Source organism: Canis aureus, chromosome 37, assembly GCF_053574225.1.
Source record: "Canis aureus isolate CA01 chromosome 37, VMU_Caureus_v.1.0, whole genome shotgun sequence".
Classification (NCBI taxonomy): Eukaryota; Metazoa; Chordata; class Mammalia; order Carnivora; family Canidae; genus Canis; species Canis aureus.
This window is the reverse complement of record NC_135647.1, coordinates 2,602,074-2,630,038: the sequence shown is the minus strand read 5'-3', so window position 1 is coordinate 2,630,038 and position 27,965 is coordinate 2,602,074. Positions and strand designations below refer to the sequence as shown.

The window sequence follows — 27,965 nt, the reverse complement described above, 5'->3', positions numbered from 1 at the left end:
GTCTTTTGTTCTAATGAGGCGACTCTGGGTGTGTTCCTGGTGGTCCCTAGATGAGGGTCACCATCAAACCAAGACATGAATAGAAGCCTGGAATGTTTGACCGCCCCCCCCCACCATCCCCAACTATCCTCAAGAGATGGTAGAGGGTCTGGAAATAGAGTTTTTATTGTGCATGAAAAAGAAACGTGACAATAATATGTTAAATAAGCCAATTGTGAAGAACCACATATTCTATGATTCCATGTGTATGAAATATTCAGAGGAAGTAATTCTATTGAGATGGTAGATTAGTGATTGCCTGGGGTAGGGTGGGAGAGGTAGAGGGATTTGGAGGTGATGTCTAAAAGTCACAAGATTTCTCTGTGGAGAGGATGAAAAACGTTCTAAAACTGCGGTAATAGTTATGTGCCTTTGTGAAAATACTAAAACTTACTGAATTTTACACCTTAGGTGGATGAATCATACGGTATGTGAATTAAATCTTGATAATAAAGCTGTTACCAAGAAAAAAGAATATTACAATCAACCCCAACCGCTCGTCAACTGTATTGGACATTTCCCCAATTGTATTTCATATGCCCCTACAGATAGGCTCCAATTTCCAAGTTTGAATCTTTTCCTCAGTTTCCCCAATTGCATTTCATATGCCCCTACAGATAGGCTCCAATTTCCAAGTTTGAATCTTTTCCTCAGATGGCCAAAATTGGCATACATGCTTACAAAGATATTGCTCATTGGATTTATTAGGTATTTAAAGGTTTTAGGAAAATCAGATGTATTAAATTTGTTAACATGTTTGGAAATATCTAAACAGTAGTTCCCAAACTGTGTGTGCCCATGGGGTGGGAGGGGTTAAAATTCCAATCCCCAGGTAGCAGTACACACCAATTAAATCAGTAGCTGAGGGTAAAAGTAAGTTTAATGATTTTCTAGGTGATTCCAATGTGTTGTTGAGTCTGTGAAATTTAATTTAACCTTGTGAATTGTGAAAGGTGTTTCGAGAGGTTCTACTTTGTTAAACTTAGGAGTTTAATTATTTGTAATGTGGGAATAAAATGAAAGGTTTACCGAGAAATCATATTTTAAATTGAATAACAAGACTGGCAAGTTGAACTTCAGATAAAACTTTTGAAAACGTATCATTGAATTTTTAAAGTACCTACTTTTCTAGATATTGAATATCAGAAATGGGACTATTTAGATCAGACAAGGTGCAGTCTACTTTCCTCCACCAGGGACGTCGTCCCCGTAGGACTGACACTTCCCAGGGACAGCGGGGTCCCGGAAGGTTTCACCAGCAAGTGCTTGGGATCGAGGAGAGCTCGAGTTCTGGAGTCTCTTTTCCCCCCACGGCCCGGAAAAGGATCGCACTGGCCAGGAAGTTTTGCCTGGCATCCCCGCAGCCCGGGCGGCGGCTCCAGGGTGACTTGCCGGCCGGGCCCGCGCCGCCGCCACACGCAGGCGGGGGCAGCTCGGGACGCGCGGCCGCAGCGGAGATGAGCCCCGGGGCGCGGCGCGCGCGGCTCCTGCTGCTGCTGCTGCTCCTGCTCCTGTTCCTGCTGCTCCAGCTGCGGACCGTGGCCGCGCAGCGGCGGCCTCCGCGTGAGTCCGGGCGGCGGCGGGGACCGGAGCGAAATCCGCCTGGCGGAGCCCCCGGGGTCGCCCAGGGCGCCAGGAGCGCGCGGCCGCGAGCGCGGCCTCTGCCGGACTCTCCCGGGGGGGCTCCGCCGAGGGCTGCAAGACGGGCCGTGGGTCCCCTGTCCCCGGAGCGCGCCCCTCCGCGGCCCCGCCCCCACCCGCCGACTGTGACGCTGTTAACTACGCATCTGTGCGCTGCTCCTGCAGGCTGAGCTCGCATTCCTGGGTCCTCGGCCTCGGATCTGGGCGCTCTTGCTCTGCTGTTGGCCTTGCCTCGCTTCCCCGGTCGGGTCGTCCCCAAACGGGAAGTTCTTCTCCGCAAAGGCCGGGGGTTGGGGCTCGGGGCTGGCGGAGGGCCTTGCCTGTCGACCTCGGGGTGGGGTTGATCTCCCCACAACCCTGGCCTCACCGACTCCTGGCGGTTGTTCTTTTCTCTGAGAAAAGTAACATATCTGTGATTTCTGGACTTTTGAACTGAACGCAACGGTTCTCCTTTTCAGCGGGGGAGGGGTGTGGGTTTGCTATGTTTATTTATCGTACCACGTATAGTTAGCAGGCCCTTGCTAGAGGATGCAGCGTGATGATAAGGAGCACTTCGCTCGGGGTTAAATCACCTTCCTATCTGTGATCTGGTTCAAATCGACTAAACATTTGGGAGGCAGGAGCCAGTCCTGGCCTGATTTTACTAGTGCTGTCTGGCCCTCCGGTTAGGTTCCTTCCCCAGGGTAGAAAGAATCTAGGCGATCTGGTTCTCTGATGTAAAATGAAGTACCACCAACTGTTCCTAATCTCTGTTGACAGCGACTCCTTACATACCTTTTTACACAGGAGGGTAGATGGAATGTGTATTCACATTTTCTAGATGACAAGAATGAGGCATGACCTGCTCTTCGGTGATTTTGTTCAAGGTTACCCTGGGCTTTGGAGGCAGAACCGGGGGTCTCCCTAGCTGTGGTTCTTAAATGTCACACCACAGTAGAGGCTGACACATACACTGGATGTGGAACAGAAATATTCTTTGTTCGCACGTATAAAGGGAATACAGAGCCTGTGTGGCATTGTTCCAGGCCCTGGGGAGATAGCAGGGAGCCAAGTCCTTGCCCTCTAATATTTTGCATTCTAGTCAGGGGATGACAATAAACGAACAAAAGGAATCAGAGCACCAGGTAGCAGTAGGAGCTGTAAGGACAGGTGAGGTAGGGAGCTAGGGCAGGCTTCTCTCAGGCTGGCAATAGAACAGAGATCTGAAGGAAGCAGGGGTGGTGCCAACTGGAAGCAGTGTTCCCTAGGCCAGCTGAGTGGACCCGGCAAGTTGAGTTGAAGCAGAGACTGCCACCTCGGGGCCACTGATACTTTTCTCTTGTGGGGACCAATAGCACATTCCTCTGGACTTGGATCTAATTTGCCCTGAGCATCAACTCCTGAGCTCAGCTGCCCCACTGGAGACCCTCTAGGATCTTATGGAGTTTGTTGGCTGCAGGGGAGATTGCCCTAAATGTGCAAAGCAGGGCAGAGGCTGGAAGTTCTGAGGGGGTGACAACAGCTGCACAGGGCAAGGGCACCCAGGCCTGTGGTGGAGAGAAGAGAGGCACTGCACCTCTGGTTACATGGGGTGGGCCCAGACACAGCAGATGCAGCGAGTTGATCTCAGGGCTGTGGTCCCTTGGCCTCCCAGCCCTGCGTGTGGTGCATAGAGATGTCCTCTTGCCTTCTCCCCAGGATCCCATTCTCTGCGCTACCTCTTCATGGGTGCCTCAGTGCCAGACCTTGGGCTGCCCCTGTTTGAGGCCCGGGGCTATGTGGATGACCAGCTGTTCGTGTCCTACAGTCACGAGAGTCGCCGTGCAGAGCCTCGTGCCCAGTGGGTCCGGACAGGGGCTGCCAGCCAGCTGTGGTTACAGCTGAGTCAGAGCCTGAAGGGGTGGGATCACATGTTCATCGTCGACTTCTGGACCATTATGGACAATCACAACCACAGCAAGGGTACGGGGAGACGGTCCTCACCTTTCTGACATGGGCAGAGTATTTCTCTACCTTGAGGCATCTGGGGGAGTAAGCAGGCAGTCTGTGGTCCTTTGGGCCCTGGGCATGCTGAGACAGGGGCTTCCTCCTTTGGTTTCAGTAACGAAGCTCGGGGTATCGTCGGAGTCCCACACCCTGCAAGTGATCCTGGGCTGTGAGGTGCAAGAGGACAACAGCACCACAGGGTTCTGGAAGTATGGGTATGACGGACAGAACCATCTGGAATTCTGCCCTGAGACGCTGGACTGGAGAGCAGCGGAGCCCAAGGCCCAGGCCACCAAGCTGGAGTGGGAAGTGAACAAGATTCGGGCCAAACAGAACAGGGCCTACCTGCAGAGGGATTGTCCTGAGCAGCTGCGGCAGCTGCTGGAGCTGGGAAGAGGGGTTCTAGACCGGCAAGGTATGAAGTGCCCTTCTGCCCTCCCCACCCTGTACTTTCCTGATGTGGTGAAGGGGGCGCGGGGCGAGGTCCCAGGCAGGGGTTGCCGAGGGGGTGCCGAGGGGGGGACTCTCTGGGCAGGACCTGAGGTCTGAGGATACAGCCGAGAGCCATGGTTTTCATTTTATTTCCTCCCTACGTGTGGCTGAGGAAGAAGTATCTGTGATCTTTTGATTTAAATATACTGTGCATATTTACACCTTTTAGAAATTCAGAGATGTCAATTATCACATTAATGCCAAGTCAAGAAATTACCCAGGGAGACAACCAGTCAGAGTAGGAGAATCCTTTGGTGGTTAAAGAAGAGATGGTCCCTGAAGGCTGCCAATCTTCCGGGGCCCCTTCTCACCTGAATACTTATTGGGTTGAAACCAATAAGTAGAATTTGCCAATAGGGCTTATTCAGCCCAATCCACATACAGGGTGATTTTATCTGATTCAATTTCCTGTACTGACAAAGAGCAGAAGCCATGAGCTACATGTCCACACATTTGTATAGGGGATGGGAGGATGGGCTTGACTTTTGTCCCTGTAGCACCACATCAGAGCTGGTTCCTGCCACATGGTTTAGGCACAAAATGGTGACTCTCCTACAGCTTTGTCTGAATAAGGTTGTCTTCTTCCTTTAACCCAGAGAGGAGGGGAAGTGAAAGTTTGAGGCTTCCTGGAAAGGGTAGAAAGCTCCCCTCTCTAGAGCCTTCCTCCTTCCTGTCCAGTGCCCCCTCTGGTGAAGATGACTCATCATGTGACCTCGGCAGTGACCACCCTCCGGTGTCAGGCTCTGAGCTTCTACCCCCAGAACATCACCATGAAGTGGCTGAAGGACAGGCAGCCACTGGATGCCGAGGATGTTGAGCCTAAGGATGTGCTGCCCAACGGGGATGGGACCTACCAGAGATGGGTAGCCTTGGCTGTGGCCCCTGGGGAAGAGCAGAGATACACCTGCCAGGTGGAGCACCCAGGCCTGGATCAGCCCCTCACTGCCAGTTGGGGTATGGATGGGAGCCAGGTGCTAAGGAAATCTGTTGTGGGTGGAACCAGAGGGGTTAGCGTGGCAGTGAGGGGGTTCTGCATGAGGCTGGGGCCATGGTTACAGCTTGAACTAGCTTTTGCTCTTTCAGAGGCCCCGATGTCCGGCACCCTGGTCGTTGGCATCATCAGTGGGATTGCTGTTTGCATCATCGTCCTTTTTACTGGAATTCTGTTCAGAATCTTAAGAAAGAGGCAGGCTTCAAGTGAGTAGGGAGGAGGAGGAAGTCTCCTGGTCCCTCAGAATCCAGGACACACTAATTCATCAGGAAGTGGGGCCACGGGGGAGGGCAAAGTGGCTTTGGCAGGCATCCGTGGGAGGCCTCTTCCCCTTTTTCTCTTTGGGAACACTGGTTCCACTGCCACCCCAGGAGTGGGAATTCATGCTTTTCCCCAGAATGAAAGCTCCAAGGTGGACAAACTTCTTGTGAGCACCTGCTGTTTTGTAAGATGCTATATAAAGTAGTGCTCAGGCTCCAAGGTTGAATTCATCATCGTTGCTATTCTCAGAACTCACATCTAGAGAGCAACAAGATCCGTAGCACAAGTAAACACAAAGAATATTCTCTGGGGTGTCAAAGGAAGGAATGGCCATGTTCTGCTGGGGATTGGCAAGGTGTTCTGGGCCGTGAGGTGGATTGCTCCAGAAGGGGTGGGGAACAGGGGGAGGAGGTCTACACAGTTGGAGCCACCATGCAAATGGCCAAGCATGAGGCGTAGAGGGAAGTGAGAAATGACTGTGCCTCATCCTGTCAGTCACCAGGGCGCCTTCCTGCCCCTTGACCATCTGTGGTGTGGGGGAAAGAGGGACAGATGGAAGCCAGCCATGCAGAGCTCTGGGGGCCTCCAGGATGGCAGCTGAGGGGCCCTGGGAAGCCAGGACAGGGACAGTCAGGTGTACAGAGTCAGCAGTTGGAGCAGGAGTGTCAGGAGGTGAGATTGGGAGGCAAGGAAGCCTGGGAGAAGCTAATAAGCAAGGTGAGAGGTGAGGCTGTGGGAGCCCTGGGAGCTGTCCAGGCAGCAGTGGTCCCAGTGGGGGTGAAAGGGTGAGGGGGGCGAAGGCCAGGGATGAGGCAGCAGGTGCTCGGCCTGTGATGCCCCTTCCTGTCTCTTGTCTCTACAGGAGGAGCCATGGGTGACTACGTGCTGGCCGAATGTAAGTGAGGGGCAGCCTGCAGGCCCCTGGGGGAGACTCAGAGAGGGAATGCCCCTGTGACATTCCTCCAGCTCCAGGGCAGAAGCGTGCCCAACAAATGGGAGCTGCCCCAGGAACTCTCTGCTTACTGCCTTCCTTGTTCATCTTTCAGAAGTTTCTCCCACTTAGGTTTTTGAGTTCCTACAGGCCAGTGAGTCCCAGCGCTGGCTCAGGGCAGAACTGCCTCTCTTGAATCTCGAGCTGCCTCTAGAGTCTGCCTTCATTTCTGCATGACTGCAGGCTCCATAGGCCCATGTCATCTCATCTCCTACCTCTGGAATGGGGGTCCTGAAATTTTGGGGACTCACAAGTTCCTTTCAACATTTGAGAAAAGCGATGAACTTTCTCCTCAGGACATAACTCTCATATCCTTACCAGAATTTTGCACACACATCCAGGCATTTCCTAGGCCCATTTGTTTCCTTTTGATTCTTTCTCTTTCTCTCTTTCTCTGTCTCATTCTCTCTGTTTTCCAGTAATTCACCTGTCACCAAGCCCTGTGGTCTCTTCCATCAGAGGGTGAAAAGGGTCATTGTACAGCAATGAAGGCCGTGCACTGCACAACCCAAGAAGGCGCCTTTCCCAGAAGAGCCATTGTGGATGCCTGTGTTTATTTATAATAGTTTTCCAGAAAGTGGGTGGGAAGAGTCTTGAGGAGGGCTATCTTTTTCTAATTGGTGGAAAAGCATCACATAGACTCCCTCAGATTCATGATTTACATTAATGCATTCACAATTCCTCTCTGGTATGCCAGGCTTGAAATAACACAGTAATTTCCTACTTGCTCTCTGCTAAAGAAATGATAATGAAAATGATCACGAGGATGATGGTGGTGATGATAAGGTGGCTGACAATTATTTAAAAAATAGTAAATAAATAAATAAATAAATAAATAAATAAAATAGACTTACCTTCTGCCAGACTGAGTTCTGAGCACCTACATGCATTATAATTCTTACAATAATTCTCTGATGTCAGTACTATTATCCTATTTTTATTTATTTATTTATTTTTTTTTTTTAGATGAAGAAAATGAAGCACGGAGTGTCTCACAGCCTGCCAGGGCTAGAGGCAGATTTCCAGCTCATCAGTCTGACTCTGATCCATCTCACACGCCACTGCATCCAGACGGTTGAACTGTGCCCAGGAAATGGAAAAAGGAGGGACATGGCTCTTCTGTGGTCCCAGTGTTTTACTGCTCAGTGAGCTTGACCAAGATGGAGGGCAACAGCAGAAAATAAGCTCAGTCATTTCCTTTCAAAGTCTCTGGTGAGAGAACTCCAGGATGTGGATCTCACTGGTCTGCCACCACCCGTCTGCTCTGTCTGGCATCTGTCCTAGGCCCCAGGGTCAGGACAGTGATCGGTGGTGCCAGTTAGTGGTTATGGTGGACCTTGAACTATTTTCGCTCTGCTGGTGCCTCCAGAGTCAGAACCCTGGTGGCATTTCCCTCCATGAAACAGAGCAACCTCTGTCATATTAAAGATGGCAAAATGGAAGCCACTGAGTGGCCTGGAGATACCCTGGCATCTTCCTGGGGTTCCCAGGAGTCTGGTTCTCTTCCCCAATTGTGCATATTAAAAAAAGAAACCTATAGGGATGTCTGGGTGGCTCAGTCGGTTAAGTGCTTAAGCGTCTGCCTTTCAGCTCAGACTGTGATCTCAGGGTCTTTGGTTTGAGCCCCATCGGGCTCCCGCTCAGCAGTGAGTTGGCTTCTCCCTCTACCCCTACACCAATCAAACTTCCTGCTAGTGCTCTTTTTCTCTCAAATAAATAAATAAAATCTAAAAAAAGAAACTGCTTTAACCAGGCTGCTCAGGAATTACTGGATTCTGGAAAAGTAATTCATCTGACCATGTTCAAAAGCATACTAACATAGACACCCAGATGGCATGTGATTATTTTATGCTGCTCTGTACATTTGTCTGCATAACTCTGGAACAAGGCATTCTGTCTTGGAGGGTAGGTGCCTCAAAAGATCAAATAAAGCTCAACAGTTTGGTGGGTATTGAATTTGGGCAAAGAGACCTCAACCATTTTTTTTTTTTTAACTTTTTTTTTCTAAAAAAAGAAAACATTGGTTAAGTTCTGCTGGGAGATACAGGCAAAAATTCTTGGCTATGTTTTAGCAATGTAGTCTTACAGGGTTGAGTGTGCTTAACAGAAGGTTACTAAGTTGAATGGAGAAAAGTACATGTAATTTGTGCTTATTGTAGAAAAACTGAAAATGAGTTAAATTGAAACTATCATTCCATTAGTTAGTGATAAACCCTATTAACTATTTGTGTATTTCCTCTCAGTACTGCTATATTAAAATCAACAAATACATATAAAATCAAGAAATATATTTTAATAAACATACAATTAATTCTGTTGTGTAACTGCATATTTTTATAGAGGGGGAGATGGGTAGAGGGAGAGAGAGAGAGAATCTTAAGCAGGCTCCATGTCCAGCACAGAGCCCAGAGGGCCCCTGCATGATTTTTCTCATGTACTTATCAATGTTACGGACTAATCAATCTAATCATTGGGTCATTGGTGGGACATTGATACTGTTTCCAATTTTTTTACATTTTGCTTTATGGAATGTCTTCATTAAACTCTGGTAGCTAAATTAATTGTTTTTCCTTACTCTAGAAACATTATCATCGGAGCTGTAATATGTTGGTTATTTTACCTGCAAACACACTGACAAATTCTTTCTCTTTATTTTATTTTTTTTAAAGATTTATTTGAGAGAGAGTGAGTGGGGAAGAGAACACAAGCAAGGGAGGAGAGGAAGAGGGAGATGCAGGCTCCCTGCTGAGCAAGGATCCTGGGATCATGACCTGAGCCAGAAGCAGACACTCAACTGACAGAGTCACCCAGGTGCCCAAATTCTTTCTCTTTATATATCATTCTGTACTCAGAACAGATTGCCAAAAAGCTTCCCTTGCTCTTCTAGCTCATTAAGATATGTTACAATTAATTAGGCGGTGGTGTGTTTTATATTGGTTTTCTCTCACACAGGCTGAGATTTCCAGAAACGTGCTAGTCTTCACAGTGGCAGATTTGCTAACCATTGGCAACTGTAGCCTGTTACCTTTCTTTTTATAATGGGAGTTATAAAGCTCTATTTTCTTTGAGTGTTTCTTAGCCTAATTTTTCTGCCCTTGTTCATCAATGCTTAAGGTCAACTACATTTAAAAAGCCAGGGACACCTGGATGGCTCAGTGGTTGAATCTCTGCCTTTGGCTCAGGTTGTGATCCTGGGGTCCTGGGGTCAGTTCTGCATTGGGCTCCTCAGGGGGACTGCTTCTCCCTCTGCCTATGCCTCTGCCTCTCTCTCTGTCTCTCTCTCTCTCTCTCTCTCTCTCATAAATAAATAAAATCTTAAAAAAAAAAAAATCAAAGACCTGTATTTTAAATTCCTGATCCTATTTTGCCTCGGGCAAAACCACCCACAAACAAAACGCGGTAGAGAAGGGTTCCACCTGGTGGCTATGGTGGAAAGTGTCACGGAGGTCATGTGACTGAATAGAGCTGGGGCGAGTTTTTGGCAGGGATAGGGGTAGATGGAGAAGAGGTGTGCACTGGAGATCCTTTGTGGGGGAAAAACCCCTGAGAATTTGAAGAAATAAGAAACAAGTCACCAGCTAGTTCGATCACAGGGCACCGTTGAGCTACCTGAGCTGAGAACAGAACAGAAGAAAACCTTTGTTAATGTTTGAAGTTCAGGTGCAGTCATTGGTTAAGATCTGCTGGGAGATACAAGCAAAAATTCTTGGCTATGTTTTAACAATATAGTCTTACAGGGCTGAGTGTGCTTGATGCACCACAAAACATTCTTCACATACACACACATACGCATTTGAAAAACATAAGGCCTTCTCTAAAATGCTGGAAAATTCTTATAAGCTACCATTTTTAAACTATCAGTTTTTTCTAATCACTCTCTAATCTAATAATGACCAGAACTCAAGAACATGTGACTCTAAACATTTAAGATATTCAAATCGATGGACAGGTATTTGAGGCTTTGATTCCTTCTGTAGACTTTGGGACATTATATTTTTGTTTCTCTTTTGGAATCAGTGTTAATGATTCATTATTAATAAATTTGTGTGACAGTTTTGTTACAAAGTCTGGGTTGACTTGACATCCTGCATGCATGCCTTCCATGGCATGAATATTTTCTAAAACTATTTTATTTATTTTTTTCAGCAAATAAGGATTACCACTTACTAGATACCAGGCCTTTGTTTGGTATGTTGTTTCTGAAGAATCCAGTGAAGTAAGAACCATGGTTATTTCATTACCCTTATTTTGTAGTGTGGAAATGAAAGCACAGAGAGGTTGCATAACTTGCTGAAAGTTACATAGCTAGAAAATTATTGTGCTCAATTTTTATTCTAGCTCATCTGGCTCAGAGTCAAGGCCATTTTGAAACAGTATCAATGTCCCACCAATGACCCAATCAAGGCCATAACCACTCTGTAATACCTGTTTCTGTGTCAAGAAAACATGTTGTGTAGCATTGTTACCATGTCTTTGAAATGCTCCTGGTGGCAACACCTCTGATATTTGCTGCGGTGAGGAGAAAATCTGTTTTAACATTTCAGAATTTGCCATATCCCTATAACTTTTTCATAAATATGTGGAAATGTTTTCTTTAGGTGTATTTTTTTAATCTAAGGATTTTTTTCCTAATGAACAAATTTTTAATGAATAAATTCAAATTTCTATTTATTCTCTTTACCATTAAGGCAGAAATTTGGGTATGAATAGCCTTGAAACACCTATGATCATTTTATTCACCAGATTTGGGTAGAAACTATTGTTGTTGTTGTTGTTTAAGTATTGTTATTTTTTAAATATGAAAGTCTAGGTTGATCCTAAGAGTCTAAAAAAGATTTTTGGAGTCTTCTGTGTACTCTTGGTGGGACGGGGTAAGGGTGGGGTGGGTAAGTCCCTGTATCTGTATAAACCCCAGTGTAAGTCTCCTTGGTTAACCTTACTTTATGGGTTGAATAAGCATCCTGAACTTTATTCCTTAAACAGTTACCACAATGGCATTTTCAAAAAGCAGTCAATAACCAACTTTGATACTGCCACCTTTGGTCTTGACAATATGTACAAGAGAGAGCATCTGTTTTAAATACAGATGTAACACTTAATGGTCTTTCCTTTGGGTATGTGTGGAATCACATTAATTAATTAATTACATTTAATTTCACCATTAAAACAAGTGTAAAATACTTTTTGTGCTTTGTGTATGTGATTAAGAAAGCATTCCAGAGAATGTTGAAAATCAAATTTAATTAGACACATAAATATTTTGAAACAAATAAATGTATAAGTAAAGATATTGACTGAAATTCTCTGTCCAAGGAACTTTCTTTTGATAGGTCAAAATAAACTGAGAATAGGAGCAAGGCCACACCACACAAAGACGGCAGGGAGTGGAAGGGATAAAAACTTACAGTAAAATGTTTGGACTGAAAGGAAAAAGTAGACCATTTTCTAGAACAGGAAGGAGAGCAAGTAGGGAAAGATATGGTATATGTTATGGACACAGATATGCCAATGGTAATGAAAATTAAATTTAAGGAAAGTGAATAAGGCAATGGGTATTCATACCAAGAAAAAGGTTAGGTGGCTGGAAAAGAGAAATGCATTGAGGCCTTAAATTGCAATAAGATCCATCAGCCAGTGGCTGGAAAAGCCATCTGTCCCAGACCAGGAGTGATATCCCCAAATGCTTGAAAATAATGTTTTTATAAAGCCCTAGAAACTAAGTTGGGTCAGGTTGAACTTACACCTTTCTTCGACTGTAATATAAATAAAAAATATTTCTTCCCTAGGATTTCTTCTCACAATTATACATGTAAAAGTCATGATGGAGAGGCACCTGGGTGGCTCAGTGGTTGAGCGTCTGTCTGCCTTTGGCTCAGGTCATGATCCCAGCATCCTGAGATCCAGTCCCTCATCAGGTCCTCCCAGAGAGCCTGCTTCTCCCTCTGCCTCTCTCATGAATAAATAAATGAAATATTTTTTTTAAAAAGTGATGATGTATATTGGGAATTCTCAACACTGAGCAAGTATCAGAATTATTTGTTGACCATATATATATAGGAATATATACATATACCATTCTATATATACCATACTATACATACATACATACATATCATATATACATATACCATTCCTCAGCTCTGATACTTTGAGTTAGTCTGCTGCAGAGGGTGTTGTGGGCATTCCATATTTTTATAAGACTTTTGATTAACATCATGGTTTTATTCGTTCAAATGTATGATGTGACCTATTAGCCACAATTTGTAGGGTTTCTAGCTGAAAGGCTTACCTCACATGTTGAATGAATGGGGTTCTCTTTTTTTTTTTTTTTTTTTTTTATTGGTGTTCAATTTACTAACATACAGAATAACACCCAGTGCCCGTCACCCATTCACTCCCACCCCCCGCCCTCCTCCCCTTCTACCACCCCTAGTTCGTTTCCCAGAGTTAGCAGTCTTTACGTTCTGTCTCCCTTTCTGATATTTCCCACACATTTAAGCCAGGTTCTCTCTGAGGGTGAGAGGGAGGTAAAAAGAAAACCAGATCTACAGGTTCCAGAGAGAGCACCAGCTTTGCCAAGCCTTATGACCAAGTAAGACCTGTACTCTTCCCAGAGTGGAAGGATCCATTTTTAATATACATCTGCATGTGTATGCCTTTTAAATATTTCTATCCTGACATTTGTGATTTTTGAGTCAATGTCATTGAAAAAATTTATAAAAGAGGACATCAGGAGAAGGGAATAGAAAAAGGAATAAGGTGTCAAAATAAAAGTGAAGTTTTATTAATGACAGAGTGGACAAAATAAAATTGAGGGAAAGCTGGCCTAAACCTCTGGTTGAATTGCAGAGGGCATTTGCTGGGATGCCTAACAAGGGTGGCTCACACCACAGATTTTTGCATGAGGTTATCATATTATATACGTGGTATTTTTATTTCTTCCCATGAATTAAAAATCATGTTGAGATTTCAGTTTTACTTATAACCTCAGACCCAGCACCTTTTCTCTATAATGTTTGACATTTCTTCCTAGCTAAATCCCCTTATAAAGTATCTGTTTGCAGTGGGGAGAGGGTTAAGTCAGGAACCTAAAAACCCTCAATTTGGAAAAGAGTATAACTACTTAATAATTCCAGAAGTGTTACAAATCATATGCCATTCAGAGCTTTTCTACCCTCTCCTGGGACTCCTCTCTTTTCACCTGAAAGATTAGGAGGTTATATATAATATGTGATCTGTCTCAGTCCATAGAATCATTTTAAGTATCCATAATAGGCATTTATTCATTAACCAGGATGGGCAGAGGTTAAACCTCGTTTCAACTAGAGTAAATCTGATCATGGACATTTTCAAAAGCTGTGAGAGGAGGCTAAGGAGAAAATTTTGATTTGACAGGGCTTCTCCCAATCACATTCAGATCCAATTCTGATCTATTCTTTTTTTTTTTTTTTTTTTTTAACTTAATGGGATTAGCCTTGTTTAAAACACCAATAATCTTATCAAAGGCCCTCCAGGGGAGGGCCCTGTAGGCTTTGTAATGACCTTAATCAAGTATTAGCCCTGCCCTACAATTAAGCCCCAACTCAACAAAACGTTTGTTCTCATCTCTAAACCCAGAGAAGTTTTGAAAAGGCATCAGTTGAGGAGGAAAGGGGAGCTTATTAGGAATTGCAGGCAGATCCGGCAGGCCCGGCAGGCCTGGAAGAGGGTCCAGGGGAGGGATGTCCAAGCTTATCTTTCGGTTCCCAGGTTCTCTCCCAGACTTGTAGAAACAGGAGTCACCCAATAAATGTCTGAAAGAGAACAAGAAGTTTTAATTTGCAATTATTCTTTTTTTTGTTTGTTTGTTTGTTTCCAAACGTGGAGCCAGAGCTTTTAGATGGCCAAGCTTACGCTTTGTCCAGAATAAAGAAGGCCTTCTACATGCGACAGTTAAATAGGAATATTAAAAGAACGAGAGGGAAGGTCCCTTGACCTATAAATGCTCCATCCTTCGCATATTACCTCTACATCCTTTCCCCTAAGGAATTACGTAATTTATTAGTTATTGGACGGGAATAAAAAGAAACGATGAGTGGTTCTCTTTTCTTCAGCGGCTTTACCTGGTAGAAACATATTAAATTTGCAAACGCGCGAGGAAGAAACAACGCAGGAAAGAAAATTTTCAGCCGAATAAGAGCCATAACCTGCGCGTCCGCGAAGACGCTCCGACGAAGAGCGAGGTTGCACCGGCCAATCAAAACGTCGAGATGGTGACGAGGTCTTCTTGCCCCGCCCCCACGCTGACCTAATTTGGAAAACCATCAGGGGTGCTGTTCTCAATCAGGTCCGCAAATATCCTATTTAAAGGGCTGCGTGCCGGCGGAGGAGTCACTTCCTCGGCAACCATGTCTGGTCGCGGCAAGGGCGGGAAGGGGCTGGGCAAGGGCGGCGCCAAGCGCCACCGCAAGGTGCTGCGCGACAACATCCAGGGCATCACCAAGCCCGCCATCCGGCGGCTGGCCCGGCGCGGCGGCGTCAAGCGCATCTCGGGCCTCATCTACGAGGAGACCCGCGGGGTGCTCAAGGTGTTCCTGGAGAACGTGATCCGGGACGCCGTCACCTACACGGAGCACGCCAAGCGCAAGACGGTCACGGCCATGGACGTGGTCTACGCGCTCAAGCGCCAGGGCCGCACCCTCTACGGCTTCGGGGGCTGAGTGCGCCGCATCCGCCATTCTCGTAAACACCAAGGCCCTTTTCAGGGCCGCCCACGAAGTTATTTAAGGGGCTGTTGTGCTTGGTGTAAATTGTTAGGGTTACGGAGGTTCCCTCCGTATTACGTACGGGACTTCTGCATAGTATGATCATTAACGTTTATGCAGGGGTTTGCTCATGATGGGATAGCGCCACAGGAAAGTAATTTTTTGCAAAATGTTTTAAAGTCCATTACGTAAAGTGAAGTGGCTTTGGGGGAGTTTTACCGACTAATTGGTAGGTCACCGAAGGTACTTTGGAGGATCCTCGGTGTCCGCGGGAGGTAAACTGAAGGGGCGGGAGTTTCAGGGCAATATTTCCGTTGGCTAAAAAGGGTTGAATAGCTGTCCCCGGAACTGTAGGAAAAACCTTAACTTTTTTTTTTTTTTTTTTTTAGCCTGCTGAATGCCAGGCGCTCGGGATCGCAGGGCCAGTTCTGGACCGATTCGAGCAGAGCTCGGGACCTGCGGGCGGCCTGGCGGAGTCGGGTCAGCCCTCTCGTGGGCGTGGCCGCTGCACTCGGGACTTGGGGCCTTGCCAGGCCAGTGAGGCGTTTCCCGGCGCTGCAGCTCCAGCCTGAAAGCAAACTGGCCTCCAAACCCAAGCAAGCACGGGCTGTGGTTGATTTCTATACAACTTTAAACCACTATGTTTATTCATTTCCCATTGTTGTCAGAGGCCCAATTACGTAAATGAGTTTAGAAAGGCTAGGCCCTAGTGAGTTATCTGTAGTACAAACTTGTATATTAAAGATTATCTATGCAAGATTGCATATACAAGTTTTGTACTGGGCTTTGTTCAAGGTTGCCCCAAACACCCAAGGCCCAAAATAAGATTAACACCATGAATTTAATATAGTAATCTTTAGGAGTGCTAAATCCCCAATTAAGTGAAAGCAGAAAAACTAATTTTGCTTAAAATGAGAAATGCTTTAACTTGGACCTTGGAGAACCTAATAATAGTTTTTGTGATTTAGTTCAGTTTGGACCTTAACTTGGCAGCTGCAATATTTCCATAAAGGTTTAATATCTCTCAGCTTGTGGAACACAATTTGGACAAGCCTACACACTCCCTTCATAAAATACATAGAATTAGGGGCACCTGGGTGACTCAGTGGTTGAATGACTTGGGCTCAGGTCATGATCCCTCAGTTCTGGGATGGAGTCCCACATGGGGTTTCCGCAGGGAGCTTGCCTGTGTCTCTCATGATAAATAAAATCTTAAAAAAAAAAAAAAAATTAAAATTGTATTCGACTAAAGCTATTATCAAACCAATTTCTTAAATGTGACTACAGTATTTTGGGAATGAGAATGTTATTTCAGTATGCTTTCAACTGTAAACTTAATACTACTTTTTACCAAATGAAAAACTCCCTCAATGACTTAAAATCCCCCAGTCCAAATCGTTATTGGATTCCCAGGTACTGACCCCCAGAAAGTTGTAGACAGTTATGAAACCCTACTTAGTACAACAGCACCGAATAAAAGATCAAACTGCAACGTAACCACTCAGAAAGAAGTCTGGTTTGTGCAGAGCTACCTCCATGCCTTCCTCGACCTTAAGCATTAGTCTGCCCGGAGAAGTATGGAGGTTACCCAAGGCCATGTGCCCTACTCTAACTATAGCGTGCAGCAACCCACTTTTCGACGAGGCAAAGGACTTTGAAGTAGATCCTTTCTACTTCTAAGAGACCTCATGAGCGACCGTATAGAAGCTTCTACAAGTTCAGTGCCATGCCGCTTTTAAAGCACTTGGAGTGGCTCTTAAAAGAGCCTTTGGGTTCGTTGAGGGGACTTGCTCTGGCTCACTTCTTGGACACCGCCTTCCGCGGGTTGACCTTCTGCTGGTTGAGCCTGGGCTTGGCCACCTTGGGTTTCCCAGTGGGGGCCTTGCCTGGGCTCTTCCGGGGCTGTTTGTCTTTGGCGCCTTTGGCCTTCCTGCCACTACAAGCAGCCTTCTGTGCGCCTGCCCCCCCGGGCTTCTTGGCTTTGTTGGTCTTGGCAGCCTTCGGAGACTTGGAATCCCTGGACAAGACCAGCCTCTTGGTCTTGGTGGAAGGCGGCCTCTTGACCCTGCTCTTGGCAGGTGTAGGAAGAAGAGCCTTCTTGTTGAGCTTGAAGGAGCCCGAGGCGCCGGTGCCCTTGGTCTGCACCAGGGTCCCCTTGCTCACCAGGCTCTTGAGGCCCAGCTTGATGCGGCTGTTGTTCTTCTCCACGTCGTAGCCGGCGGCCGCCAGCGCCTTCTTGAGCGCGGCCAGGGACATACCTGCTCGCTCCTGGGACACGGAGAGGGCTTCCATGATCAACTTGGACACAGAGAGGCCTGGGGCCTTGGGGGCGGCCTCTGGTATGCCCCCTGGTTTCCTCCCTCTCTTCTTGGCTGAAGGATTCTCCATAGAAGCCAAAGCAGTGCCAGCTGCGACCGCTGGAACCGTCTCAGACATCACAAGAAGACAAGCTAACGGCACCGGCCTTGAAAAGCGTGAAACGTCTCACGACCTCAAGCCCTTATATAGGGCAGGGCGTGCTGTGATTGGTTCATCCCCCAGCCTCGCCCCGCCCCCCGGGGAAGGAGCGTTTGTGTTTGTTTCACCCCCCAAAATGGGATCCCACACAAATCCTCTGGGCAGCATCATCCAGGCTTTGCTGCTGGATGATCCGTGGAGACTCGGGTTTCCCAGGCCTGTTCACTTTTTCATGAGAAATGATCCCCAAGGCCAAAACAATTACAATAAGGCTCCCAATTTTCAGCCAACCTTAAGGAGAAGAAGAAAATATCCTCTTTTCCTTGTGAATTTAAAAGTAATTTTGAGGACGAGGCTTACCTTAGCTCTTCTGAGTGGTTTTCCAAACAGCTGGCTTGCAATCGGTGGAGAAAATAAATTATTCACACACTGATTTTTTATTGAAAATTATTTATGTATGTGAAGCAAGTAACACAGACCTCTTAAATGTCTCACTGTGTGCTTAAAAGATACTTGTAGAATTGCCAGAAAACTGCAGAGTACGACTTTATTTGGGCAAACACAATCTAATAAGCCATAATCTCCAGGCATGTGGGTTGTGATTAAACCAGGTCCCCCATCCCCGTGGCTTGATAAAACACCCTCAAGAATGCAGTAAGTAACGTGGATCTAACACACAATACCTCTGTAGCCCAAATCAGGTCACCTCTGTGGCTGGTGTCCTCAACTGATTTTTGCTTCCGATTTCATTAAGTCAAACCCCACCCCCACCTCAACCCCCTCCACCTCCTGAATGCCAAGCACACACACAGAGTAACTCTAAGAAGGGGGTCGGGAAGTGCCCAGTGAGAACTAGAGATCCAGATCTCTAGGAGGACTGGGCTGGCAGATGTGCCTCCGAAGCAGGAGAAGAATTATTGGAACAGGATCCAGGATACTTCTTTGGGCTTGTCCTAGAACTTGCCTTTGTAAGGGATCCAGATGGCAGTTTATTCATCATGGCCAGACCTTCCAGGAGGATATTGAGAGAGCAATGCAAAGTGGCCAAAGCTCAGGCTTCAGCAGAGGAAAATCCCAAAAGGACCATCTTGTGGAGACCCCCAAATGTTTGCATGAGAAATTTGTTATTCTACAGGCGGGGGAAGTTTTTAAGAAGAGGATCTGTGTATTTTTTTTTTTTCTTGTGGTTGTCTTGTTTTTTAGATTTTTCACATAAAAACTAATTATTGGAAAGGAGCCAATGTCAGAGGTTATAGTCTGTTGTAATAGTCTCAAAAGAAAGACAAGGGCTTCACCTAAGGAGACAGTGTGAGGAAGGAGAGTAGGTTTGAAATATTTGTGAGGCAGATATCAAATGAGACTTTCCAACTTCTGGTTGCAAAGTGAGGTAGCAAAGTCTCTGCCTCTCTTTGTCTCACGGGCACATGCTTATATACACACCTGAAACAAAAATTCAGAAAACAATACCAACTTAAGTGCTTGCATTCTGATGTATTATAATCTATTTTCTAAAATGCTGGTTGCAAACTGTGGGATTGATTTCCCAACTAACGCACTAATGTGACCCTAAGTTTGAAAAATCTTTCTTCAAAGGCAGGTTACAGGTGCGTCTTACTGAGGACCCTATGTTTTAACATGTGTTTGGTTTTTCTAATCCTCTGTGACCCCTGAGTACTTGTACTTAGGAGCCAGGTTGTGAAGTGGATTGATCCTTATAATTATAGGCTTACAGAATATAGCATTCCATTGCTTTAAAAGTAACAAAGAATTGAAGAATTAAAAAAGTTATTACATTCCATAATTTAAGAGCCAGAGAAAGAACCATGATTCATATTTTGCATTAGAAGTCTTAGAGCTTCCATACACATACACACATAGTGCTTATTACTCTTTGTCAGTCATCATCCCAAGTTTTTCCCCTTCAAAAAATGAAAAAATATAGAAACTAACTTTATAGTTAAGAAATTGAGTAACAGAAAAGTCAGAAAACTTGCCAAAGTTCTTAGAGTTAAGATGCAGGATGCTTTCACTTCAAAAGGCTCTGGCTATGTATATCACCCCTGCTGGGTCTTTTTTCTTTTTTCCTTCCTCTTAATATGTCAGAACTATTGTTCATGTAATCACATTTTTATAGCATTTGTGTGTGTGTGTAGCAATTCTGTGATTTTATTTTGGAAAGTTTTCTATTGTGGGAATGTCAACCTTCTTGAACTTTCATTACTAAAATAATACTGCTGTAAACATTTCCTTAGATCAACTTTCACTAGCCTAACTTCTGAACTTCTGAATAATGAAGTAAGGAAAACAGTCACAAAATAAAAGAACTGTTTTCTTTTTAAAATATAATAAATTTATTCTCTCATGATATGGAAACTGTACAGCCCATTTTTAATATTAATTTAACATTCTAGTGCATTGTTTTAAAAAATGTTTACTCTAGGGGCCTCTGGGTAGCTCAGTCAATTAAATGTCTATCTTCAGCTCAGGTCATGATCTCAGGGATCTGGGATGGAGCCTGGAGTCAGGTTCCCTACTCAGCAGGGAGTCTGCTTCTCCCTCTCCCTCTGCCACTACCCTCACTCGTGTGTGTGTGTGTGTGTGTGTGTGTGTGTGTGTGTGTGTGTATTCTCTCTCTGTCAAATAAAATCTTTTAAAAATGTTTACTCTATATTTCTCTATGTATATGTGTATGTAACTAATATAAAAGTACCTATAGATTTTCACTCTGTTCAGTGAGATTAGCAGACATTCACCTACCAACCTTGTCTACCCTACAGGCTTCTTGGATTTTCCTGGTATCTAAGATTTAGGCCTACCTTTTAAAACTTATCCCTTTTTCATATGTTTCCTCTTTTTGCAATAGCTATTTTTGAACTTTGTATTTGGTTTTCATTTATGTTTAATAAACATTATTTCACACTAAACCTTATCTCTTTTTCAAATGATCTCTTCATTTTTGAATCATTCTATTTTGATTATTTGTTCAGGTATTGAGTAATCATTTTGTTTGTTTTGTAAAAAGGGCATGTGTACAATTCCATGGTTTGTAAAAGTTGTCTCTACAATCATCAGGTATTAAATATCAAATGCAGAGATGATGCTGTTCCACAAAATTGACATTTTTTAAATAAAGAAATAAATATTACTTGGTCTGTAAACTAAAGAAATTACCATTTTCCTTATTTGGGAGATAAGAGTTAAATATACACAACGACAACAATTATTTGGTGCCAAAATCAGTGCCCAAAACAATAATCTGCCCAAGGTTTCAAGACGAAGAAATCCCTCCCTTTGAGAGGGGGCAGGGAAAATGTCCTCTGTTGAGTCACAGGGACCTGACTGTGACTGGTCCTGGTTCAGGACCAGGTTCAGTCTGTTTCCACTTCTCCTTATGAAACAGCACACCTTCAGAAGGAGCTCTGGAAACTTCTCAGAAGACAGAGGAACTAACCCACTGCCATCTAATTAGAAAGCACAGGAAGAGCCAGACCTCCAAGAAAAGCTATTTGCATAACTGGAAAACCCCTGGAGGAGCCATTCAGGTCATCTTATTTTTGTTCTTCCTGACATTCGGGCCTCTCTTATTAGCTATTTATGTGTAAACAAAGACAGGTACTCATTTCATGCTGTTTCTTAATTTGTGACCCATATGTATAATGCAAACACCATAAACTTATATCTAAAACCTTTCTGTGAACAGGTCATCGCTAGGTGACTGAAATGATTTTCCCAAGCTACATGGATGCTAACAAGCCAGTCTTTGAAAGTAGGGAGACACAAGCATTATCACTTGGAGTGAATTTTTTGTTGCACTTTAATACAGAATATGGAATCACCAGAAAAAAAGCAGGAAGTCTTTTTTTTTAATTTCCCAATAATGATCTGGTAGACTCAGATGGCACATGCCTATTTCCCCTTGATCTTTTACCCCTTCTTCCAACCTGGGGTGTAGATTTGCCCTCCCAAGGAGTTAAAGAGAACCATGAAGTTGAAAACTACACAGAGGATGAAAACTGCATGATTGAGAGCAAGGATACTAGAAGAAACCTGAATGCTTGGGTAGAATTGGCAGTTCCCCACGGAGCTTGACAAACCAGCTGAGCTCTCCTGCTAATTGGGAAAAACAAATCTCTTTCTGGTTAACGCACTATTACATGGATTTCTGTGAAAGGTAGCCCAATACATTCAAAATTGATTCAGTGGATGGTACCTTTCCATGAGCAGGCAAATTTCATGGGACTGGGATTTTGGTCTACCATGCATATTACTGAATACTTCTAGAACAATGCCTAGTATGTGGGAGGGGCTCATCTATGCAGACCTATTGGGTGGATGGATGGACATATAGTCAATTCAATTTCCATCTTTATCTCTTATGTTTCTTCTATTTTTAAAAGAATATACATTTTAGGGGTGCCTTAGGCAGTTAAGCTCCCAACTCTTGGTTTCAGCTCAGGTTGGTATCTTAGGGTCATGAGATCAAGCCCAGGGTGAGGCTCCATGCTCAATGCGAAATCTGCTTGAGATTCTCTGCCTTCCTCTGCCCTCCACCCACCCTCCCTCTCTCCCAAATAAATAAATACATCTTTTAAAAATATAGTAAAAAGGAACACCTTGGTGGCTCAGTGAGCATCTGCCTTTGGCTCAGGTCATGATCTAGGGGTACTGAGATTGAGTCCCACATTAAGCTCCCCGCAGGGAGCTTGCTTCTCCCTCTGCCTATATCTCTACCTCTCTCTGTGTGTCTCACATGACTAAATAAATAAAATCTTTAAAAATATATAGAGTAAAAAAAAAACATTTCCTATATATCTTTCCAGTTTATTTGCCTGTCTGATGCACTACTCTAGGACCAGTTTGAGAGCCTATCTACCACACATACAAACCCCAATGCTGTAAGAATATCTTTAGGCTTTGTATCATTTTCCACTGGGTAGGCAAAAGTGGTTTTGCACATAATTTGCATTTGAGTTTTGCATGAAGTTCAATGCTTTTCAAACATGAGCAGCCATAGCATATTTATTTAAGATTAAACATCCATCTTCTGATGATGAGTCTTAGTTTACTGCTGGCTCTGGAAACATGTGGCTCTTGGCCCTCAGACGCTGTTGTCTGCATGCTGGAGCCCTGGCCTTGGAATAAGAACTGGGTAAGCTTCCAACCTTGCCTGTTTCTGACTCTTGTGATCGTAGCCAAATATAATTTTATTTCTCTGAGTTTTCTTCCTTTCCTTTCCTTGTCTGTGAGTCACAGCAAATGCCACTGTCTTAGTCTGTTGAGGCTACTAGAATAAAATATTATAGATTGGGTGGCTTAAACAGTAGACACTTATTTTCTCATAACTCTGGAGACTTGAAATCTGGAATCAGGGTGCTAGAATGGTCAAATTCTAGTGAGAGCTCTTAGCCTAGCCTATATGGCTGCCTTCTCGCTCTGTACTCAAATGGGTTTTCTCTGCTACATGCATGCCGGAACCATCTTCCCCTCTTCCTCTTAAGGCCATCAATCTTATTTGACTAGGACCTCACTTTTATAACTTCTTAAACTCAAATACTTGCTAAAGCCTATCCCCAGATAGAATCACATTGGAATTAGGGCTTCAACATATGAATTCTGGGGGTACATATTTCAATCAACACTAGACACCTTTCTCATGGAGTCATTAGGAGGCTTGTAAGAGACAATGCAGATAAAAGTAGGTTCAGTTACACACACAACCAAATGTAGTTTATTATTCCAGTATAGTCCTGAACAGAGGAGGCACCTGCTAAATACCAATTTTTGGTCTTAACTTCAGAGCCTGCTTACTCTACATATGGTGTCTTTCCATGGAATGATTGTGATCATGAGCAGCAGTTCATTTCTTATGGGATCATGGCTAATGAAAACATGGGGGGAAGTACCCTCACTAATAATGAAGGAAATGACACTTAAAAAAAAATTTTTTTTTACCCTGTCAAGCTATTGATGCTTAAAAAAAAATTATCAGTGTAAATACATGTGCTGTAAAATAGAGATTTTCATAATATGTTGAGTTTATAAATTGGCATGGTCCTTCTGGATGGCAATTTGGTAATGTTTATATTAAGAGTCTTAAAAAATGTTGTGACCTTGTGATTTAGTGTTTCTATTTCTAAAAGTCTATCTTAAAGAGATAATCACATATTTTTAAAAAGATATGTGATCTGTTTGATCTATAATGCATAAAAATGAAACTCAGAGGGTGTCTGGTTGGCTTGATCAGAGGGGTATGTAACTCTTGATCTCAGGATCATGAGTTCAAGCCCCACACTGGGTGTAGAGATTACTTTAAAAAACTTTGAAAAACTGGGACACCAGAGTGGCTTAGCAGTTGAGCATCTGCCTATGGCTCGGGGTGTGATCCCAGGTCTGGGGATCAAGTCCTGCATTGGGCTCCCTGCTGGGAGCCTGCTTCTCCCTCTGTCTGTGTTTCTGCCTCTCTCTGTGTGTCTCTCATGAATAAATAAATAAAATCTTAAAAAAAACTTTGAAAAAAAATTTTTAAAAACTGAAACTCAATCTAAATAGCTAATAACAGAGGACTGTTTATGTAATTAATGATATATCCATTAAAAATTGTGTTTCTAAGTAAATTACCTAGAAAATCATATATGTGCATATACGGAATGATACTGAATATACTTTATGCACTATAGGTGTATCATATGTATTCACATTCACCTATACGTATTTGTCATTTATATATTAAAAGGAGATACTAAGTTATTTTAATTTTCTTTATATATTTCTCTTTTTACAAAATTCTACAATAAACATTCAACATTTTTATACTTGGAAAAAAATATTTTAGCCAGGTTCTTACTGATCCTTCCATGATTGTTAAAAATATTTCCATTTATCTTCTTATAGCATCACTTGTTGTTGTATGGGTGAGATGCAATGATGTTTAGCAATGAGCAGTGGTTGGTAAAGATGTCTAAAATCTGTCTGCTCCTCCTATGAAAAGAGAAAGACTGAATGATCAATTGAATTCTATAATTCATCAGTTACCTAATATCGTACTTGACTCTGAGAACAACAGCAATAATGAGGATGGCTAATTTCACAGGGAGTTTGTTCTATGCTAGGCAGTGTCCTAAGCACTTTATAGATACCAATGCATTTAATCTTGCAGCAACCTTAGGAGGTACCTAGTAGGTCATTCTCTCTGCTGTGTAGATGAGAAAATTAAGGTTGCATTTCTCAGGTGATACAGCTGTTGGATGGTGACTCTCAGTAGTAAACTCATACCATTTGGTGCTGGAGTCTTATGTATACTCTTAAGTAAAGGATGAATATGGTCTAGCTAGTGTCCTTTAAGTTACATTTGAGCTAAGTCTTTTTATTTTTTTTAAGATTTTATTTATTTATTTATTTGAGAGAGAGAGAGGGAAAAAGAAAGAGTCCACACAAAGCAGAGGGAGGGGCAAAAGGAGGGACAAGCAGAGTCCCTGCTGAGCAGGGAACCCTCCTGGGGCCTCAATCCCAGAACCCTGGGATCATGACCTGAGCAAAAGGCAGATGCTTAACGAACTGAGCCACGCCGGCGCCCCTGAGCTAAGTCTTGCATGGAGAATAGAAATTTGTCAGGTTAGGGCTTTTCACAAAGAAGACACGGTGACAAAGGCCAGGTGGTGGAGATTGTCTAAGGTGGGGTGCTTGAGGGTGAGCACTCAGCTTGAACTGCCTGTGAGGGATGAGGAAGGTCCTTATAGGACCACAGGTTACAGTTCAAGCTTGTTATTCCCACACGGAGCCATTGAAACTGTTCCCAGAAGCCACCCTTCTCTCAGCTGCTCATCCCTCTGGGCTGCTAACAGATGAGGTCATCCCCAATAGCTGTTAAATAAGTTAAATGAAACATATCTGATGGAAATGTACCCAAATAACTGCTTAGTCTGTTTCTTGGATGTTATAAAATGCACTTTTCCTCCTCCTCTTGACAAGCAAACAAAGGCAAACCTGATTTATCCTCTACAGGTGGCCAAATCCCATGCAAGAAAATGTATGCAGGGTTTGCTCAGTAGAGAATCCCATTTTATACTTGTGGACTGATACGTTACTTGGGCCGGGAGATAGGGGTTTCTGTGGCAAGTGTTTGCATGCCTGGCAAATCTAAGGACTCCTAATTATAACCCATGCTTGACAAAGTTAACACCAAGGTGATCATTTCATTTACAAAGACAAAGATTTTTTGCTGCCTGTTTTGTATGCACTTATAAAAGTGCGATGGGAGTCACATTTCAGTAGAGTTTAAGAAGCAGAAGCTGGTGGCAGTGGTGGGGTGGGCAAGGGGAAGGCAGGCTTCTCCTTAGCTAGTAAGGGGCAGTCTCCCCCCACAAACCACTGACCAACTAACTCTGCAGACTCCAGATGTGACTCCTGATGTTCCCATAGTACATAGCAGAATTATTGTGGCTTCAAGTACAGTGATCTCAACAATGCTGAGTGCCACATGTTGTCTTAAACACTGTTGAAAAGGCCCCAGATTTAAAGCCTGTGCTAGAGGGAACCACAGCCCTCCGTGTCCTCACACTCACACACAACCTCACAAGCTCACACTAAAATGAAGACACTGACCTGAGTACCAGAAAAGGAGGGATAGGCACTCAGAGCACTCCAAAGGTAGAAGAACAGGGCTTCGATTTCACCTCCTCCCTCCATTACTGGTTCTTCTTGCAAGGGCTTCATCCCTATATGCTTTCTGGCTAACGTGTTATTTTTGGGGAATTCATTGAGCTCATAGAGTAAACATTTGGAATGGTGCCTGGGACACACTAAGTGCTACCCCAGGGCCCGCATCTATGGTTAGAGTAAGCGTGTTTGTTAGTGAAAATATAAAAATTGCATTTACTGCCATGCCTGAGCCACTTTTCCCTGCTCTCTCCCGTCCCTCCCCATCCTGTTTACTCCTTTCTCACATGCTGTATAATGACGTATCATAACAATTGTTTGTTGTTTGTCTTATGCAGCCAAGATGTCAGCTCCCCGATAGCAGTGACTTTCCAAGGAGACAGTCACTGAGAATGGAGGAAGAGGCAGAGGATGGATGGTCCTTCAGGGCAGGGGGGCGGGGGGAGAAAAGGAAGAATTTCCCTACTTATGTCCTCCCAACTCTGTCCTCATTCTCTCTGTGCTGGCCCTTGGCACTGGCTGATGAAAAGCCACTGTGGGCCCCCCAAAGGGACAGAAGGGTGAGAGGAATAGGGAAGGGGAGGAGAGGGTACCAAAAGGGAACTGGACCTTATGATTCCTGAGCTTGCTTGCTCCGCATCAATCAGCTACTTTTCTGCCGGTCCACATAGCTCATCTACAGTCAGTCCCCTGTTTCTCTGGCAAGTCTGTGCTGCTGTCACTGAGTTCTGGGCAAACTAATGTGGACACTTCCAGGCCCGGCCCCCAAAGCCCTCGTTCTGTCTGCTGGCTGGATGTCAAGGCTCCAGCAAGGACCCCTAAGACCCGAGAATATCTGAGACACAAGCTGGAAGGAAACCGTCTCTGAGAGCCATGGAGCCAAGCCCCATCACCTTTGTGACAGGATATTATATGATATCATGTAAATGGTTGACAACTGTTACCACAGTTCACCACTGAGCACTAGGAATCTGTTTCTTACAACAGAAAGTATCACATACCTTGTTTTGACCTGAGGGTCGTCTAATGAAGCATACTCAACATTGCCATTTGTAGTAGTAGCACCTTGATCCTAGATCTGGTCTCCTAGTCAATGATGAGCAAATATTATCCCCCAACAAACACTGGGCATAACAGCTTCCACCCTACATGCAGGTGCCTTCAAGCCCCACATACACTGGGGCCTCCTGCCTGGAGTCATTATGTCTTTCAGTTTTATCATCCCAGAGTCCCACCTCCCAGGGCGAAGGGATTTTGTGATTTTATTCATGATATACACATGTGAACTTGGTACACAGTTGGCATTCAAAAAGTTTATTCAATGAATTCATTCATTCAGTCATATATGTCTACTGACCCTGTGCTGAGCCCGGTTACAGATCCTGGGATGCTGTGGTGACCAAATCAAAACTCAGAGCCTATTGGACCTGACAACTAGTTAAGTAGTAACAAATAATTGCAAACTGAGCAATGATCACACTGAACCCTTGAGAGGGGACGTCAGAGAAACCTCCCCAGGGGCATTGGTGAGCTAGAAGATATATGCAAGATGATGATAAGGTGGAGTTTGCTAGGCAGGAAGGGGAGAAAAAAATAAAAAGATGGAGGTCCAGTACAAGTGGGAGGCGGGGAACCAGGAAAGCAGGGTGTGTGCAAATCTGCTGCAATCTGGAATACAAAAAGAGAGAGGGAGAAGGAGGTCCCAGACACTGGGCAGGGAAAGCCCCTG

The 27,965-nt window shown here is 44.3% G+C and overlaps 4 protein-coding genes across 13 annotated transcripts in view; 2 read left to right on the top strand and 2 right to left on the bottom strand.

Moving 5' to 3' along the window:
• Positions 1 to 1,172: 1,172 nt before the first annotated feature.
• Positions 1,173 to 12,326, top strand: HFE (homeostatic iron regulator). Of its 10 annotated transcripts, XR_013373479.1 has the most exons (10): positions 1,173 to 1,602; positions 3,358 to 3,621; positions 3,761 to 4,060; positions 4,816 to 5,091; positions 5,221 to 5,334; positions 6,252 to 6,284; positions 7,347 to 7,592; positions 9,050 to 9,191; positions 10,527 to 10,596; positions 12,167 to 12,318. XR_013373479.1 is itself a non-coding variant. In XM_077885824.1 (7 exons), exons 1-7 carry the CDS (start codon positions 1,188 to 1,190, stop codon positions 7,457 to 7,459), a joined length of 1,515 nt encoding a protein of 504 aa, XP_077741950.1. In that variant the 5' UTR covers positions 1,173 to 1,187; the 3' UTR covers positions 7,460 to 8,937. The 10 variants fall into 10 exon arrangements, 4 of the variants coding, with proteins under 4 accessions (XP_077741950.1, XP_077741953.1, XP_077741954.1 ...); XR_013373478.1 differs by having other exon boundaries at positions 9,050 to 10,596; positions 12,167 to 12,326; XR_013373480.1 differs by lacking the exon at positions 12,167 to 12,318 and having other exon boundaries at positions 10,527 to 11,680.
• Positions 12,327 to 13,813: 1,487 nt separating this feature from the next.
• H1-6 (H1.6 linker histone, cluster member) overlaps positions 13,814 to 27,965 on the bottom strand; it is a 21,927-nt gene continuing 7,775 nt past the window's right edge. The window contains exons 2-3 of the mRNA XM_077885829.1: positions 16,926 to 19,021; positions 13,814 to 14,173 (exon numbers count right to left, since the gene is read on the bottom strand). Coding sequence (XP_077741955.1) covers positions 13,924 to 14,173; positions 16,926 to 17,560 — 885 coding nt within the window. The 5' untranslated portion in view covers positions 17,561 to 19,021 and the 3' untranslated portion in view covers positions 13,814 to 13,923. The remainder of the gene's footprint in view (positions 14,174 to 16,925; positions 19,022 to 27,965) is intronic.
• On the top strand, positions 14,766 to 15,895 carry H4C3 (H4 clustered histone 3). The gene is made up of 2 exons (XM_077885832.1): positions 14,766 to 15,101; positions 15,514 to 15,895. Exon 1 carries the CDS (start codon positions 14,768 to 14,770, stop codon positions 15,077 to 15,079), a length of 312 nt encoding a protein of 103 aa, XP_077741958.1. The 5' UTR covers positions 14,766 to 14,767; the 3' UTR covers positions 15,080 to 15,101; positions 15,514 to 15,895.
• Positions 21,365 to 27,965, bottom strand: part of LOC144306399 (histone H2B type 1-C/E/F/G/I) — a 15,260-nt gene continuing 8,659 nt past the window's right edge. The window contains exon 3 of the transcript XR_013373484.1: positions 21,365 to 24,559. The gene's annotated coding sequence lies outside the window, so the exon portion shown is untranslated. The remainder of the gene's footprint in view (positions 24,560 to 27,965) is intronic.

Excerpts from the sequence above, each read along its gene's own strand:
- H4C3 (XM_077885832.1), top strand. The coding sequence starts at position 14,768 with ATGTCTGGTCGCGGCAAGGGCGGGAAGGGGCTGGGCAAGGGCGGCGCC.
- HFE (XM_077885824.1), top strand. The coding sequence starts at position 1,188 with ATGGGACTATTTAGATCAGACAAGGTGCAGTCTACTTTCCTCCACCAG. Across the intron at positions 4,061-4,815 it reads AGGGGTTCTAGACCGGCAAG|TGCCCCCTCTGGTGAAGATG; the intron begins GTATGAAGTGCC and ends CTTCCTGTCCAG. Across the intron at positions 5,092-5,220 it reads GCCCCTCACTGCCAGTTGGG|AGGCCCCGATGTCCGGCACC; the intron begins GTATGGATGGGA and ends TTGCTCTTTCAG.